The sequence below is a fragment of the Pecten maximus genome, chromosome 5 (assembly GCF_902652985.1).
Source record: "Pecten maximus chromosome 5, xPecMax1.1, whole genome shotgun sequence".
In the NCBI taxonomy this organism is placed as follows: domain Eukaryota; kingdom Metazoa; phylum Mollusca; class Bivalvia; order Pectinida; family Pectinidae; genus Pecten; species Pecten maximus.
The window spans coordinates 38,416,936-38,436,845 of record NC_047019.1 but is presented as its reverse complement, the minus strand read 5'-3'; the positions used below and the strand labels follow the sequence as shown (position 1 = coordinate 38,436,845).

At 34.8% G+C, this 19,910-nt stretch overlaps 1 protein-coding gene across 1 annotated transcript; it reads right to left on the bottom strand.

Moving 5' to 3' along the window:
* Nucleotides 1-336: 336 nt before the first annotated feature.
* LOC117327984 lies at nt 337-19,152 on the bottom strand. Its single transcript, XM_033885267.1, has 5 exons — nt 18,794-19,152; nt 16,014-16,159; nt 15,107-15,299; nt 13,996-14,115; nt 337-4,134 (listed from the first exon to the last, which is right to left on the bottom strand). Exons 1-5 carry the CDS (start codon nt 19,017-19,019, stop codon nt 3,719-3,721), a joined length of 1,101 nt encoding a protein of 366 aa, XP_033741158.1. The 5' UTR covers nt 19,020-19,152; the 3' UTR covers nt 337-3,718.
* Nucleotides 19,153-19,910: the final 758 nt, after the last annotated feature.

Sequence of the window (19,910 nt, the reverse complement as noted above, 5' to 3'; positions counted from 1 at the left end):
ATGTTGTGTTTTTTGAAGTGGGAGAAATGTTTTGGAAATATATATATATCTAATTTTACATATGTGTTTACCATTGACAGTTCAGGGCTAATAATAAAGTTAGAGTTATGTCCCCTGTCAAGAATAGCAAGCTAATACATGTACTTAGCTTTATGATCTGTAGGATTGATGACCCTTCTGATTATATTTCTTGTTATAAAAAAAGTATCCATGCAATATTATGATCTGTATGGTATTAAAAGGATATATTCAACTTTTCAATTGTTTGTGAGAAATCAAACCCTGAACCCACGCATAAATACACTTTCATATGAAAAACAACAGTTCAAAAACAACTTCAAAACTTACTGGAATTTTATTGCAAAAAGAATAAAAGCATGAAAAAGAAAAAGAGATAAGAAATTACAATGTACGTATAAGTAAATAGAGACAATAGGCAGAGATAATTATATAATTATAGGCAGTTACAATAACCAAGTAAAATCACATTGTATTACAAGTATACACACTTATTATTGTACATGTACTACTATTGCAAAAGGCACTGGAATACAGAATAACGTTCCTCATTCCCGATATATACCAGTATATAAAAAATACTTAATACTTTATTCAAGGAGATTCCATTACCAGTAAACTATACTATTTCATATAAATTTTATACAAAAATGGATTATTGCCTGTTGAAAGAAAGATAATGCTCAAAAAATGTCTTTCAAAATAACATTCGTCATTCCCACTATATACCAGATATGAAATACTTTATCCAAGGAGATTCCATTACCAGTAAACTACACTGCTTAATATATGTTTATCTTATAAAAACAGATTATTGTATAGAAGGAAATGCTCTAAAAATATCTCTTCTATTTAAGTTGTGATAGGAATATAAACCTTGGTCTCGATGTGTTATGTTTAATCACAAGGTATTAAAATATCACAACTGTAACAAATATTGAATAACTAAATAATTTATACCTCTAAAATTCCTGAATAACTCTGCTGCTCAGCTAAGGAAGCATATACATTCTTCAACAAATACAGTCAAATATTGGAAATGTCAAAACTTTTGCTGTAAAACAATAAAATCCAGACTGTAAAATCACCTGGATTGGTTAAACCCTTTTATATCATCAGTATATAAAAATATATGTTGCCAGCATTATCTCCCTTTAACAAAATGTTAGTAAACTAATTTTAGCTGTGTTTACATTATTTTTTTGGCTGTGTTGTGCATAAAATATATACATATGAAATATAAATTATCTTTGTTCATAGTCATTTTACCGTAAACATGTATATTTATAGTTAACTGTTTTTCTCGTATCACCAACAATATTCATTTAAAATACAACCGTATCCTATTTATATCTGGCCAGATATTGATCAATATCTAGTCCTAATGGGTAATAACAGCTTCAACAGCATGAGCAATGTAAAATGTGACAATCTTTTATCACATTTATAGAGATACTGGTACATTCTGTGGTACATCGTGTTAGTAATATGATTTAACTTCAGGATCACTCCGGATTCCTAAATATCTGTTTTGGCAGAAATAATTCTCACAGTACTGTATTGGCCATCTTACACATGACGTAATTCATGTCACTGCTGATCTGGTCATGAATGACCTGATTAGATTTTATCTGTCAATGAGTCGGATATAAGGTGTAAAACAAGACAAAATTTGGTATAGTGCATAAAGTTATCTAAACAGTACTAGTTGTCACGTACCAGCATATTCTAATTAGAATGAAAAATGCTTATAAATCTGTTTTATACTGTTGCATTGTTTAAGGAATAAATATATATGCAGAATAGTAAAGAATAGCTATATTATATCTGGTGCTATTGATATCTAGCTATTAATATTCAACTATAAATCCTCAAACAAAATAATTTGAGTAATTTTACACATTGTTCCAATTGCATGTACTAAAAATAAAGTTATATTTTAACTGATAAATACAATATCACAAAATCAATGAGACAGAAATATTTGTATCGAAGATATAACTAAGGTAGATTGATGAGTAATATTAAAGGGATCAATTAATGGACCCCAGTATAACTCTATACTCTACATCTGAAATATACATATTATTTACATAGTTGCACATTCATAAGTATACTTCTATCATAAAAATATTAATCACGAGGAAAAAATACACTTTTTTTTTTCAATGAAAAGAAATACCTTGTAAGTAAACCCTGTATTATAATTATGTATGTACACTTAATATATACTCACTGTAGGTAATTACTTAACTTCACTAAATCTGTCCTTTACCTACCTATTTGATACATCATTATAAGGAACTGCTGATATAAACGACCAGCCAGTTCTCAGGTTGATGTGTGTGTCATTCTGGGTAGCCTTGAACTTGACACCTATCTAAGTATGTAGCCATGCAGCAATAAACTACATATTTGAAAATGAACCCACTACACAAGCTGGAAACACCAAGCTACATGTTTGTCTACTTCCAGTTGAAATCAACTATAAGTTACTCACAGATGCTTCAAAACTATTTCTATGTATTGAAAAAGCATGATAATAATTTTGGATTTCTATGTTGAAAGATTTTACAATCATATTTCTGATAATTCATGTCTTTTTCATTAATTATAAAATGAATCTCTTTAACTCCAATGTCAGTCACAACACATTTGATGTAGGAAAGTTTTGGTACTTGTGTTTTTCGCAAATGTCTAGAGTGAAACCTAGTTGGTCATGATTTGGAGTAAAATTCAGAATGTTTTCCAGAATTTATACGAGTATATATGTGCAAAATTAATCAGATGACAGTTTATGGATCTAGGTTTCCTGATACTTGGCCGAGAGTTAAAACAATTATTTCTTCTCATTCCTCCTGCCCTCAACGTTTGTGTACAAGTCTAAAAGTGTATCTCCAAAAAAATTTTCAGCCACTAAACAGTGTATCAGTATTTAAAGCTTAAAAGAATGGATAAATTGGGAGTTGGGGAGGAGGTGGAGAGAGATAGGAAGGTAATCTATCTCTGACAGATACTATAGATACTATATAAAATAGGTTTCCACTGTACATTTGTATATCAGGTAAATGTTAATTGCTTAAGCTCATGTTTCAAGGGAAGCTATATGGTGTTTTTTTTTTTTTTTTTTTATTAATAAGCAAATTTACCCCAAAAATATCCATTGGATCCCTTCAAAACAATGGGCAGTTATATTTTGGTGTTTTATTGCAGACTGGAGTTACTTCCCCTGATGACACAACACTAGCTATCATCAATCGATATGGTAAGCTTCAGAAGTATTTGGATTACTGCTTAAATCATACGTAATCAAAGTTTGAAGACATTTTTAAAACATCTTTATTTAACATGAAGATATGTAAATGACCCTTACCATGTGTGTTCAGGTATGAGTCTGGTTAAATATCACAGATATGCAATAAAATATATAGAGGAAATATTGTTAAGTTAAATTGTTTCTATACATAAATAGATATCGATCAAAATATTAGAATTGGAAATAAATAATACCATGTAACTTTAAGTAATTGTGTGAAATTGTCTAAATAACACTCCTGCGTCCTAGCTATAAAGTGTTCGGAACCGTTCAGCGCTCTACCCGTGGTATTTGCCTGAATCTAAAATTATTTCATGATTTCATATGAGGTCCATTCTATCATGGAAAACAAAAGTTTGGTTAAAGTTGTGAAAGTACATTTTTTCACTTTCTCAACCATGGCCTCATCACAATTTTTTCACTGTCTGGCCAGTCATATCGCACTTGGTATTCTGTGTTGCTAGGGTCATAGGTTGCACGTCCTAGGGGTCGCTCATGTAGGGTGAAGTCTGGGGTAGGGTTGATGTTGAAGGCACTGGTTGGTATATCCATTGGAGGACGGCCATATTTGGTCATGTACTCCGTCCTGCCTGGGAAAGTTGTGTTGATGCCTGCCTGTTCCTGTACTGAGAGTGCCTGCATGCTGTGAGGGGATGTCATCTTTGGACGCTGTAGACCGGTAGAGCTAGCGTTGTAAGCGTTCTGAGTCTTGAGTTCCTGGAGTTTTTGACTGTAGGAAAATTGCTGGTCTGGATTGACGTTGGGACTGAATGGGTAGAGTGTGTCAATTGTCCTATATCCTGTAAATCAGAAAAAATCTTGGTCAGTACAATGCTTGTTCCATTAACACCAGTCAGTAGAATTAATCTCAGCGTTGTGGTCATGATAAAGTTTACAACATGGAGGACATTGTACATGGGGTATTAGTATAATGTTTATATTCATTCAAAACAATCTTTAACCATTTATTTTCCCTTGTCATCCAGTTTTTCATCTTTGATTTTCAATTAAAATTGTTTTGTTCTCAAAATGGGCATTGAACCCCTAGTCTTAACAGTAGCTTTAAAGTGACAACTTGTCTATAATTATTTTAAAGTGACAACTTGTCTATAATTATCAAACTTGACCGGTCTACTTCTGGTGTGACAATCACCAAATTAATCATAAACTATCTACAGTATATAAAAAATCCCTTTTTGTCTCTTGCAACTTGATCACAAACATCTCTGTAGGTTATGTAGTGAGGATAAAGAGTTACATAAGTATAAACAGTTGTTACTATTGTTTATAAGTGGTGGGGTAGAAGGACATTTTAGTCAGTCCACTTGGGCCTACAAAGAGAGACTGTGTGAAAGTTTAGTTACAACAATACACACCGTCAGGTAAACCCAGGTAAGCCTATTAAAGGCCTGATAACACTTATACATATAACTCCATGTATATATGTAATGTTCTACAATCAATTACAAATATTACCTGTATGATTTTTGAACATATATCCGTATTTATGAAGAAAAAATCAAATATTGATAGAATGTGTTCCATCATGTCTATACCGTAGGTAGTGATACAAGTGGAAATGGTAAAAAAAATGTCAGAGAATATGAAATATCAATACAAAATATGTATCAGTATGCTATTATGATAGTTTCTGAATTTCAAATGAATCCAGTTTTCAATAGGTGTAAGTAATAGATTTTGTATTAATTCAATACCAACCTGACACTGAGTATCACAGACTGTATGACAGTAAATGACTTATCAGTTAATTAGTTGATTAGTAACAGAGTACCTGGGTCCAGGCACAGGTAAAATTACAGGTACAATTAACCCTCCCACCAAAAACTCTGGGTTCCTTCAAAAAACCTGTCCAGATCATATCCTTGCTTATATCACCATAGACATTAACTCCATATATTGTAGATTTGTCACCATAAATTAATCATATTTCAATCAAATTATGAGATCTAAACACTTGCCACATCATGTGCTGCCAATCCTGGGTAACTTGGTCTGTTGTATGTATGAACTATAGGTCAGATCGTTGCCAACAAGAGAAGGAATATGTGTATCAATGCGTTGATTTAGTTCATTGGGTTTCTATTGTTGCACTTATATATACCTGCATAGAATACAATACACCACACCTGAGCAACTTAGCACACAGGTAGATCAGTCTCGTTAAACGCTATAAAGGTATTAAATATTTCAGTAGTTTGTCTTACCTGGGTGTTTTACCTCCTCTGTATACCAGGACTAAAATACTGCCTGTTTATACATTGGGTAATGCCTAGCTGATTAAAAATGTGGAGGGGATTTAAAGGTATGGAAAAACGATTTGTTATGACTGTAAAAGCATAAACAGCATTAATCAATAGATAATATTCATAGACTTACACTGGCAGGTGGAGAACTGGGTGTTTCATTCCAATACATCAGACCTACATTGACAGTTGAGAACGGGGTGTTTTATTTCCAATATATCAGACCTATATTGACAGTTGAGAACTGGGTGTTTTATTTCCAATATATCAGACCTATATTGACAGTTGAGAACTGGGTGTTTTATATCAGACCTATATTGACAGTTGAGAACTGGGTGTTTTATTTCCAATACATCAGACCTACATTGACAGTAGAGAACTGGGTGTTTTATTTCCAATATATCAGACCTACATTGACAGTTGAGAACTGGGTGTTTTATTTCCAATACATCAGACCTACATTGACAGTTGAGAACTGGGTGTTTTATTTCCAATATATCAGACCTACATTGACAGTTGATAACTGGGTGTTTTATTTCCAATATATCAGACCTACATTGACAGTTGAGAACTGGGTGTTTTATTTCCAATACATCAGACCTACATTGACAGTTGAGAACTGGGTGTTTTATTTCCAATATATCAGACCTACATTGACAGTTGAGAACTGGGTGTTTTATTTCCAATACATCAGACCTACATTGACAGTTGAGAACTGGGTGTTTTATTTCCAATATATCAGACCTATATTGACAGTTGAGAACTGGGTGTTTTATATCAGACCTATATTGACAGTTGAGAACTGGGTGTTTTATTTCCAATACATCAGACGTACATTGACAGTTGAGAACTGGGTGTTTTATATCAGACGTACATTGACAGTTGAGAACTGGGTGTTTTATATCAAACGTACATTGACAGTTGAGAACTGGGTGTTTCATTCCAATACACCTTCCTTCTAGGTCTTTACACCTGAATAATTTGCTTTCAATTTGACACCCTGAGAAGGCGATATTGTAAAGTTCTTTGAAATTAAATGTTTGCTACCATTAAAATGTTTTCATAAGAAAATGTCCAGGCACTTTTGTGTGTTTCCAATTAAACAAATAAAATGGAAAGATGTAGATCATGTATGTATGACTTTCAGTTGTTGATGGCTGGAAATTATTATTATTGGTTTTTTTTAATAGAGATACAGAAATATCAAACAACAGATTTCTTATATTGGCAGCAAAGCCTTATGAGCCCTTAGCCTCCAACTCTAACAAATTTCCCTTGTTTGGCCCCCATTTAAATCGTAGACCCATATGCAGTCCCTAACTGTCTCCAATAGTGTTCCCTTGTATATACATGTAGTGTTGATGGGCCCCTAAGAACTTATGATTAACTAACTAAGTTCCCTTATTTGTGAATCTACAACATGAAAACATTAGCTAACTGTGCCACCCTTTTGTCCTCCTGACCCTAATTGCATCAACACATTAATATGAGAAAATTCCCCAGACAATTAGAGACATTTTTTGCCCTCTTGGATTTGAAATCTGGCAAATAATAAAAACATTTTGTTTAATATTACAAGGAAATTTACTTAATTATATAAAAACACACTGGTGAATGAAATTATAAACTGTCACTATACATTAAAGACTGAGTTGTGATGTAATTTTTAATCAATAAAATTTACTTGTTCTGTATTGAGAAGATTTTAATTGGAATGGTTATTACCATATCCCCATCAGGACAGAGTTATTAACTTATTATAGCCTGGCCGAGCAATATATATAATTCACCTGTACAACTTTTGGTGACAGCAATAAAGAATGCAATATCCAAAGTTATTATCCACTATAAACTGAATACTCCTATTAAACCATACCTAATTAAAACTCTTGGATATGCAGACTTTGAACTTTTCACATGTACACTACTTAACATTAGAGAGATTAACTGATTTATACCTACAGTATATTGTAATATTCACACTGGTAATATGTCAGCCATACAAACCGACAGGTCACCAAAATTATTGTGTGATGTTGTTCTCACAGATACGACATCGGGAAGTACGACATCAGCTATACAAACTGACGGAGTACGACTTCAGCCATACAAACCGACGGGACACCAGAATTATTGTGTGATGTAATACTCGCACAGGTACGACGTCGGGAGGTACGACGTCAGCCATATAAACTGACGGGACACCAGAATTATTGTGTGATGTAGTACTCACACAGGTACGACAACAGTCATACAAACTGACAGGTAACGACGTCAGCTATACAAACCGACGGGGTATGATGTCAGCCATACAAACTGACAGGGTATGATGTCAGCCATACAAACCGACGTGACACCAGAATTATTGTGAGATGTATGATATTGTTACCCACTTTGTGACACCTTATGGAAAACGACAATGAGAAAGGAAGGACAACCTGTTGAAAGCTGAGTTGATATAATAACGACATCGCCAACGTTTCTTGTTGACCTGAACTTCATCCAGTTCATGACAACTTTGATTGTGCCTGGTGATTTCTGACAAAAGTGACTGGATTTGAATGCTTTTAAGATGTACTAGGGGATTGATCAGAGGACATGAAAAACTGTTAATCAATCAATTTAGGCCCCAAAACAAAGCTGTCTTAAACCAAAGGATGTTCATCCCCAACAAAGCCAAATTGATCTTGGGAGGAAGAGTCTGAGAGTTTCGAAAGATGATGGTCACTGTTGAATTATGGAGGTCCAGTTAAACATACAATGTGGTGAAAAAGAATCTCATGATTTTTTAAGGTAAGTGTATGAGAACTTTTATACCAAAATATATGGATACATGAGAATTAGGTATACCAGGCTGTATACCACTATATGTGAACTTGGTAAATTACCACACTGTATCACTATATGTGAACTTGGTATACCACACTGTATCACTATATATGAACTTGGTATACCAATATATGTGAACTTGGTATACCACACTGTATCACTATATATGAACTTGGTATACCAATATATGTGAACTTGGTATACCACACTGTATCATTATAATTTTTTATTATGTGAACTTGGTATACCACACTGTATCACTATATGTGAACTTGGTATACCACACTATATCACTATATGTGAACTTTGTATACCACATGGTATCACTATATGTGAACTTGGTATACCACACGGTATCATTATATGTGAACTTGGTATACCTCATGGTATCACTATATGTGAACTCTGTATACCACATGGTATCATTATATGTGAATTTGGTATACCACACAGTATCATTATATGTGAACTTTGTATACCACACGGTATCATTATATGTGAACTTGGTATACCACACGGTATCACTATTTGTGAACTTGGTATATCCCAGGCTGTAAACCACTATATGTGAACTTGGTATACCACACTGTATCACTATATGTGAACTTGGTATACCACATGGTATCATTATATGTGAACTTGGTATACCACACGGTATCATTATATGTGAACTTGGTATACCTCATGGTATCACTATATGTGAACTCTGTATACCACATGGTATCATTATATGTGAATTTGGTATACCACACAGTATCATTATATGTGAACTTTGTATACCACACGGTATCATTATATGTGAACTTGGTATACCACACGGTATCACTATTTGTGAACTTGGTATATCCCAGGCTGTAAACCACTATATGTGAACTTGGTATACCACACTGTATCACTATATGTGAACTTGGTATACCACATGGTATCATTATATGTGAACTTGGTATACCAGACTGTATCACTATATGTGAACTTGGTATACCACATGGTATCATTATATGTGAACTTGGTATACCAGACTGTATCACTATATGTAAACTTGGTATACCAGACTGTATCACTATATGTGAACTTGGTATACCACATGGTATCATTATATGTGAACTTGGTATACCACACTGTATCAATATATATGAACTTGGTATACCACACTGTATCACTATTTGTGAACTTGGTATACCAGACTGTATCACTATATGTGAACTTGGTATATTCCAGGCTGTAAACCACTATATGTGAACTTGATATATCAGACTGTATCATTATATGTGAACTTGGTATACCACATGGTATCACTATATGTGAACTTGGTATACCACACAATATCATATATGAACTTGGTATACCACACAGTATCATTATATGTGAACTTGATATACAGCAGTATATGTGAATTTGAAAAATTATGATAGTTAAATTGATTATAAGAGGCCCATGGGGTCTGTACCATACAGTTGGATATTTAGCCTTTAAATTAAAAAGAACTCAACAGTAATAACAAATTTACTTCTTTTATTGGTTCCTATCCCTCTATACAGACCAGATTTGATCATATAAAGCAGAAGAAAGATTTCAAAGATTTCCCCTTTGGGCCCTGTATCCTTCACCTCTTGGAACTGGGGAGACAGACCCAGCCTTCATCTTTACAGCAGTATGTTTCCTTCTCTTTAATCCCAAATCCTTCCATTCTAGATAAAGGATATATCAAAACTGTTCTGTTTTCCCTATTGAGCCACCACCCTTCAGGCCCCTTGGAGGCACACTGCCCTATATCTTTAATACGTTATTGTTTTCCCTGTGTCACCCAAGGATGATTCAGACAAAATCTGTACCAATTCCCTCGATTCTTACAGAAGAATTAAGTTTGACCTTTACATGATTTGTTATATTCCCCTATTGGACTCCACCCCTCAGACCCCTGGGGGCAATACCCACTGTTTATAAACTGGTCACCCTTCACCAAAGAATGCTACATACCAAGTTTATACCAATTTTGTTCATTCCTATAAGGAGAATCAAGAGGGATGTTTAATTGTTTGAAGAATTTGCTACAGGAAGAGGGGTCAAACCCACTGTTTATATAAAACTGGATCCTTTTCATCCCAGAATACCTCAGACTATTTGGTCAAAATGAACTCAGTTGTTCATGACTTAAGTAGCAATTTTTAGGAAAAACTGACAGATGACAGACAGACGACAGACACCCTGCTATGGCATATAAGCTCACCAGTCCTCTTGATCAGGTGAGCTGATAATTCAGAAATAGGTATTTTTACCATATTGCATCCTCTGTCAATCTTTCCTTTCAGATGTCTACTTGTTCTGGACTGATGAAGTGATTTCAACAAACTTTAATCTAAAACATCATTGGGGTATAACTATTTCAGTATTCCTAAACAAGGTATTAAAACAAATACAAATCCCCTTGCTTGTCAAGTATACCTGCTGAAATATCCTGCAATAAGAGGTATTCTCATACTTGACCAACCATTGAAGTTTTATCAAAATCTGTTTAAATAATAAAGTCATTGGAGGGGTTGTCTTAAATTAGTAAATGACCTTGTCCTTGACACCTTGAAACACAAACTTGTTCTAGGTATACTTGACCAATCTACGAAGTTGGATTAAAATGCAATGAATAATGAAGGTTCTGGAGCACTGACAAATATTTTCTATAAATAGTAGCAATGACCTTGTGTTTAACCCTGAAACACAAACTTGTTTGTTGTTCTGTATTCTCATATGTTACAAATATATGAAGTTTGATTAAAATACATTTGATAATTAAGTTGCTAGAGCATGACAAAGATTTTCTATAAATAGCAGTAGTGACCCTTGACCTTTAATTGGCAGCCTGAAACACAAACTCGTTTGACATATCCTCATACTTACAATAAGTATTTATTTGTTTATTCTTGATGACATATTGAGTCTACGACTTGTCTTACATATGGTCAAGTAAAATGTACATTATTTACTTGACCATCATATGAAAATCAAAATCTGGCTAAAAATGAATTCGCTCTAGCATTGACAAAAGGTGACCATATGAGCGTCATACCAACTCACCCACACTTATCCCCTCCCAATTTACACTCATTTTTTTATTCAGATAAAAAGGGGAAATAGCAGATCAAAACAGCATAAGCACATGCACAGGTATACAGTGTATATGTGTGCTGATTACATCTGTTTTGAAAAGTTTGGATGAAAACTATAGAAGAATTTGTTGAAAAAGTTTGTGTCTATAAACATAGGGAAAGGGGCATATATAACTGCCATCAAAATACACCAATTAAAAAAGTAAGCACTGGTTCACAACGTCTGCTAATTACATGAAATCATCAACAATCATAGTCAAACGGGCATATATATCACTGAAATAAAAATACCTGTAGGCAGTTGTCTGGACAAGTGTGAATATCACTTGAGGACAGATGGGTGGGTCCAAAAAGATTAACCGGTTAAGTTGAGACCATATAATTTGTACATGTACCAGTACCAATAAGCTTATGCTCAAAGAATAAATAAAATTGAGACATTTTAGCTGTGGTTATTTCCCCTGATTCATCAGTATGACCTGTTAGATAGTTCATCTTCTTGGCCTGATGTCAGTTAATATGTGTGTACAGATACCACAAAAGGTGGCATGTCAATTGCTAGTCCTCCATAACAGTGTGTACAGATACCACAAAAGGTGGCATGTCAATTGTTAGTCCTCTGTAAAAGTGTGTACACATACCACAAAAGGTGGCATGTCAATTGTTAGTCCTCTGTAAAAGTGTGTACACATACCACAAAAGGTGGCATGTCAATTGTTAGTCCTCAGTAACAGTGTGTACAGATACCACAAAAGGTGGCATGTCAATTGTTAGTCCTCTGTAACAGTGTGTACAGATACCACAAAAGGTGGCATGTCAATTGTTAGTCCTCCATAACAGTGTATACACATACCACAAAAGGTGGCATGTCAATTGTTAGTCCTCAGTAATAGTGTGTACAGATACCACAAAAGGTGGCATGTCAATTGTTAGTCCTCCATAACAGTGTATACACATACCACAAAAGGTGGCATGTCAATTGTTAGTCCTCCATAACAGTGTGTACACATACCACAAAAGGTGGCATGTCAATTGTTAGTCCTCAGTAATAGTGTGTACAGATACCACAAAAGGTGGCATGTCAATTGTTAGTCCTCCATAACAGTGTATACACATACCACAAAAGGTGGCATGTCAATTGTTAGTCCTCCGTAATAGTGTGTACAGATACCACAAAAGGTGGCATGTCAATTGTTAGTCCTCAGTAACAGTGTGTACAGATACCACAAAAGGTGGCATGTCAATTGTTAGTCCTCAGTAACAGTGTGTACAGATACCACAAAAGGTGGCATGTCAATTGTTAGTCCTCAGTAATAGTGTGTACAGATACCACAAAAGGTGGCATGTCAATTGTTAGTCCTCAGTAACAGTGTGTACAGATACCACAAAAGGTGGCATGTCAATTGTTAGTCCTCAGTAACAGTGTGTACAGATACCACAAAAGGTGGCATGTCAATTGTTAGTCCTCCATAACAGTGTGTACACATACCACAAAAGGTGGCATGTCAATTGTTAGTCCTCCATAACAGTGTGTACACATACCACAAAAGGTGGCATGTCAATTGTTATATTCCTCCATAACAGTGTGTACAGATACCACAAAGGGTGGCATGTCAATTGTTAGTCCTCTGTAACAGTGTGTACAGATATCACAAAAGGTGGCATGTCAATTGTTAGTCCTCAGCAACAGTGTGTACAGATACCACAAAAGGTGGCATGTCAATTGTTAGTCCTCCATAACAGTGTGTACAGATACCACAAAAAGTGGCATGTCAATTGTTAGTCCTCAGTAACAGTGTACACATACCACAAAAGGTGGCATGTCAATTGTTAGTCCTCAGCAACAGTGTGTACAGATAACACAAAGGGTGGCATGTTGGAATTCATATATCATATGGTGCCTTTGGTTTACTTTTTATTGATTATTTATGAGTTAGAACTTGCCCTTTAAGTGACCTTTGGTGAACTCTTAATTGAATTTTTTGAATTTTGGTAAACTATTTATATATCATAAATTATTATATATTAGAGTTTACGAAAGAGCTTACCACACATGGTCACTTTAGGCAAACTATTTATAGATAATTAATACATTAGAGCTTACCACACATGGTGACATTCAATGAAATTTTTAAAGATGATTAATACATTAGAGCTTACCACACATGGTGACGTTCGTTGATATTTTTAAGGATAATTAATACATAAGAGCTTACCACACATGGTGACTTTCGGTCTATTCGACACACATGGTGACTTTCGGTGAACTCCTGATTGATGAATGAAGCTGGAGAAAACTCCCTGAGAAGTATTGTCCAGTGAGTTGACAGCTTGTAGTAGCCAGTGGTAGAATATACATACATATACTGCCTGGAAACATCACTTCAGGAGTTGCTCCTCTTCTTTTTCTTATTCTTTTCTTTACGTTGTTTTTTATTTATTGAAACTTTATGAATTAAGGACTTACCTCGTGTTGTGATCTTTGGTGGTGCAGTTCCTTGTGCAAAGTGGACACGGGAGCCTAGGGCTGCTGATTTAACACGGGGAGGCACCATACTAGTAATTTGTCTGGGTGTAAAGTAACCCGCTGAAAGTAATTAAAATTGTCAGTCAAAACTATAACAATTTTATTTTCTATGTAACAATCATATAAACACACAAATACAGTAGTATACCATAAAGTATTTGGCACATATTTATATGTCCTAACTTTATATATCCTAAGTGTTTAAGCTGTCCTGTCCTGATAGAATGATAGGACTTTATATGTCCTAAGTGTTTCAGCTATCCTGTCCTGATAGAATGATAGGACTTTATAATGTCCTAAGTGTTTTAGCTATCCTGTCCTGATAGAAAGATAGGACTTTATGTGTCCTAAGTGTTTTAGCTATCCTGTCCTGATAGAATGATAGGACTTTATATGTCCTAAGTGTTTCAGCTATCCTGTCCTGATAGAATGGTAGGACTTTATGTGTCCTAAGTGTTTTAGCTATCCTGTCCTGATAGAAAGATAGGACTTTATATGTCCTAAGTGTTTAGCTATCATGTCCTGATAGAATGATAGGACTTTATAATGTCCTAACTTTATATGTCCTAAGTGTTTTAGCTATCCTGTCCTTATAGAATGATAGGACTTTATATGTCCTAAGTATTTTAGCTATCCTGTCCTAATAGAAAGATAGGACTTTATGTCCTAAGTATTTTAGCTATCCTGTCCTGATAGAATGATAGGACTTTATGTGTCCTAAGTGTTTTAGCTATCCTGTCCTTATAGAATGATAGGACTTTATATGTCCTAACTTTATATGTCCTAAGTGTTTTAGCTATCCTGTCCTTATAGAATGATAGGACTTTATATGTCCTAAGTATTTTAGCTATCCTGTCCTAATAGAAAGATAGGACTTTATGTCCTAAGTATTTTAGCTTTCCTGTCCTGATAGAATGATAGGACTTTATGTGTCCTAAGTGTTTTAGCTATCCTGTCCTGATAGAATGATAGGACTTTGTGTGTCCTAACTGTTTTAGCTATCCTGTCCTGATAGAAGGTTAGTGATAACTGATTCCAGTGTAATTGGTACCTGTTCTAGGACGATGTGTATCCATGTATCCCTGAGGTGCACTTTGGTCCATCCAGCTAGTGGACATGCAGAAAGGCTGCCTTGAGCCACGGGTCAGATTGTTTCTGTAGCCAGTGTATCGGTCAGTTACTCCAACCTGGTCACCAAACTGTTTTACCCGGTCAGCTGCATTCATCGTGTATGGACCTAGTTCCTGAAGGGATCACAAGACTTAGTACTACATCATATCATTGATAGTGTTTGTTCACCTAAAATACTGGTGTCATTCATTTGTTGTGATGAAAATCATTATGTAACATTTTAAATAACAGAAATTGAATGTTGTACTAAACATCCATTAACTCCTTAATGGTAGATCTGTTTGTCGTTTGTACTTTTACATGGATTAAAAGTTCCTGCTTATTTATAACAATGAAGAGGTAAAGAGAGATGATCCCAAACCTCCCAATCCTGGCATTTCTCAAATGATGCTCGGAAAAAACGTACTTTAACCGAAAAAAACCTTTAGTAAGAACATTATACTTTTACATATCTTAATATCTTAAAAAGTTTAAGTTTAGTAACTTTGTAATGGACAAGTACAGAGCAACTTACCTTTAGTGTTAAGCAATATTTTAATTGAAGATGAACACAAACTGTAATAACTATGTTTTACTTTGTTACCTAACAATTATAACAATGATTACTACCAGGTATATACACATCTATGTACCAGGTATATACTGAGTTTATTGGTTTCTTGTTTGATGTAGATCCAGACTGATAATATGTAGGTCTATATGACACACATGATTAGAGACATGCTGTTTTGCAACATGAATTATCCCTAACTTGTGTATGTACATAGATAAAGATGAACTTGTTATTAAGTCATCAAAGTGTCTTGGTTCTAGATCTGTAATCTTACCTGTTGTAGACCCAGAAGATTTTCCATGGCCCAGTGGTGGTTTTGTCTGATGCTGGTCTCCTGAGCTGTTTCTATTGACCTGTTTGTCATTACAGATTTATATTCATTAAGAAACCCAGCTATCTTCGTGAGTATGGAACCTGCACCTGAAAAAAAAGGAGATTTACATTGTGAAAATACGAAAGTAACCAATATGTTTTTAGCTCACCTGATCAAAAGGATCAATGAGCTTACGCCATGGCACAGCATCTGTTGTCTGTCAGCATTTCATTTAAATCGCTACTAGTTCTGAACACCTGAATGGAATTTGATGAAAGTCTGGAGTTTTATTAGGCAAGGTAGATCCAATGGTGTATAAACAGAGGACATGAATCCCCTGGGCCAGGGACTGCAATGTTAGAGCCCAATATGGGAAATGGAGGTAAATCTGTTAAAATCACTATTTGTCCTTTTACTGAACGAATATTGATGAAATTTGGTCTAGAGCATTATTGGGCTAAGGAGATCCAACATTGTATTAATGAGTAGTGTAGTTTCTCTGGGGCTGGAGGGATGGGGCCCAATAGGGGAAATAGAGACAAAGATTTTAAATACTACTTGTCCTGAACGACTGAATGGATTTTGATGAAATTAGGTCTGGAGCATTATTGGGCGAAGGAGATCCATTGTTGTATAAATGGAGGTTTTGGCTCCTATGGGACTGGATGGATGGGGCCAAATTTGTGAAAGAGGTATTAAAATATTTTAAATCGCTATTGGGCTTGAATGAGTTTTAATGAGATTTGGTCTGGAGCATTATTGACCAAAGGAGATCCCATGCTGTATAAATGCTTGATACTCTAGATCTGGGGGTTATGATCACATCACATATGTGTATATGATCGTAACCCCTGGAATATTGGGGATGAAATAAGGGGTGTGGCTCCCCTTAAGGCTAGAGAGAGGGGCCCAATAGAGGAAATATAGCAAAATCCTTCTTCTTAAAAAAAGGTAGGATTTAGTCCATATTATGTTTGAATCATTGTTGGGAAAGGCAGCTCAAAAAAATAGGAAAATTTGTGTAACATAACTTCATGAGAGTGTTTTGCCAAGATTGCTAAAATATTCAGTTAAGAAATGCAAGCCTTGTACCTGGTATATAGATGTGCTTTTTTCAGACCATATTAGTATTGTGAATAAAGATTTGGATGCATCCTTAATTTGCCTGCCCTCCCACCCCAAGTTGCCATGTAATTCAATTCTCTCTTTTTTCTTTTTTTTTCATTGTTAGAAACATTGAAAAGTATTTTGAGGAACAATAAAACAATACTGATGTCAATACTTAAGTGAATATGAGGTACAAATAAATCATAATAAACACAACAAACTAAATATATTGTATTTTTTTTTAAAGTTGCTATGTCACTGATAGTGTATGTACCGCTTCTCACAAAAATGTATGAAATGGCATCCATGGTAAATATATCTACCGGTAGATCGGTAATTAAAGGGATATTTTGCACAAGTTGCAAAATTTCTGGCTGTAAGTGTTCTGTATCGTTTATAAGAACTCTTTCTAATGAATTTTAAAACTATTGTCAGCATTAACATATCTCTCCTGAGGTCAAATTATTGGACAAGCAAATTTGGTGTAGCATGGTATTTGGAAGCATGGTGAAATTAACCAGGGTAAAAAAAACACATTATAATGAAATGAACTTCCCCATTGTAAAGTGAAGCCACTTTATAGTTTATTTTCAATTTACTTTTCTTCATTTATCAGTTAGTTTAATTATTTCTCTAAACCTGATAAAACAAAAAACTAGGGTGGAACAGGGCGCTTCACTTTACCATGGCTATGGGGGGATTCACTTCACCATAGCCATGGTAAAGTGAAACGCTTTTCACTTTACCATGGGCTTCACTTTACTATATTTCACCGGCCAATAGAAAATTAGATCAAAAGTCAAAGTGATAAATTTCATGTAAAGCATTGCAACAAGTGTGTTCTCTTATAATTTCTGCTGGCAAGGCAAGTCTCTTGCTTCATCAGCTTTATTATCTGTCAATTTTAAAATGTATACAAAGATCTGTTCAGCTTACTCAAACCTGATGTAATGCAAATGAATACATTATATATGCTTGTTTATATGGTGAATTCCTCTGGCCCTGACACCATGTCTGGTGTAGGGGCTCTACACCAGACATGGTGTCAGGGCCAGAGGAAACTCTGGCTACATAAGAAGATAAGTAGATACTTTTGTACAATTTTCATAAAAGGTTTAATTTGAGCAGAATATCCCTTTAACACCAAAAAGTTTGAAAGTTGCATACAAAAGATATATATATAGGCTAGAGGCGGAGCATGATAAAATAGGATAGAGGCAGCTAGGCCATGATAGAATTGGCTAGAGGCGGAGCATGATAACATTTCTTAGGGCCGATGCCAAATTAATCATTCCCTTTGCGTTCAAAAGGTAAAAAGAGAAGGTCAAACGTTTGGAGGGTGGTAATAGTGTTAAGTATGTAATGTTTAGTATTGTATTAAAATATATACGATGTACATTATGTACAAGTTCTTGTTATCAATCGATCTTAAATGACAGTTATAAACAGTCCTAATTTTAATTGGCTTATGGACAATACACCCGACATCGTTTGTGTAATGTAACAGGTGTTTATGACAACGTCGTCATAGTCTACCATTCGATCATGGGTCTTCAATATATACGTTTGTATATATAAAGTCGTTCACGTGTTTATAAACTGATTAGTAACGTTAATTAAATATGTTCAATTACCATGAGCCTCATCATGATCGAGTTTACTTCCCCAGTCTGGAGAAGTTGTTAGGAAGTTACTATCCAACAGGATATGATTTAAGGCATTGTTGATATTATTGAGTTCTGTGGCGATTTCAGATGTGTAATAATATTGTCCACTTTCGATAATGTCCTTAATTTCTTTATCCAAACTATACGACCCTGTTTGTAGTGCCGGGTGGGTTCGCATTCTCGTCGTGTACATCTTGAATTTCCCTCTAAACTTCGGTTCAGCCACTTAATTATAAATCGGCTTTCAATTTTATCTGATGCGATTAAATTCACTGTTCCTGTATCAAAGAACCGTCGTTGGCAACGACCTGAATATCGATTCCAATGTAAACAATTTCACAATCAAGCGCGAAAGGCCGCTCATTTATGTAAGGTTAACGGCCGTGTGACTTAAACGCTACATTGATCGTGAAGAACAGGTGCGCGTATTCGGAACTCAAGTCTGTACTTCGAATATAAAACAGTCCGATGACTATCGAACGCATACCGACAGCATGGCGGGAGAGTTTGACACTCTTCGATCTCTTACTGTGTTATTTAGATTATACTCATGTTTCTTCCTACCATGAGCATTAATATTTGGAAACCTCATTTAAGAGTCACATTGACTGTCATAAAATCCTTATGCAACTTCATCCCGCAACCAAGTTACTGGAAGAAATACCCAACAAGTAATAAAATAACTGATCCAAAGAGACAATGTCAATTATTCAAAATTAATATTGATTTTAATATACATGTAATTGTTCTTTTTAAATAACAACGCAACAATATATCTTAATTTAGTTGTGTTGATTTGTATGACGAATATTAAACATAATATAATATCATGATATATAATATAATTGCAGAATGATCTACAGTACATATCAATTGCAATGTAGGATTTGATTTACATGAACTGATTTGAATATGCTCTATTAGAAAAATTATGCTTAGACCTTTTATCAGCTGAATAATGCTTATTATAGTTAGTGGAATAATAGTAATAAAAAGAGTATTTGACATATTGTGTTAATCAATGGTCCCAATGGGTAAAAGTAATAAAGGGTATCATTATTTTCCGCATCATTGATAGGCTAAT

Coding starts and splice junctions, on each gene's coding strand:
- LOC117327984 (XM_033885267.1), bottom strand. CDS start 19,019: ATGTACACGACGAGAATGCGAACCCACCCGGCACTACAAACAGGGTCG. Junction 14,116..15,106: donor TACACATCGTCCTAGAACAG/GTACCAATTACA, acceptor AATTACTTTCAG/CGGGTTACTTTACACCCAGA. Junction 4,135..13,995: donor ACCAAAGATCACAACACGAG/GTAAGTCCTTAA, acceptor TCTGATTTACAG/GATATAGGACAATTGACACA.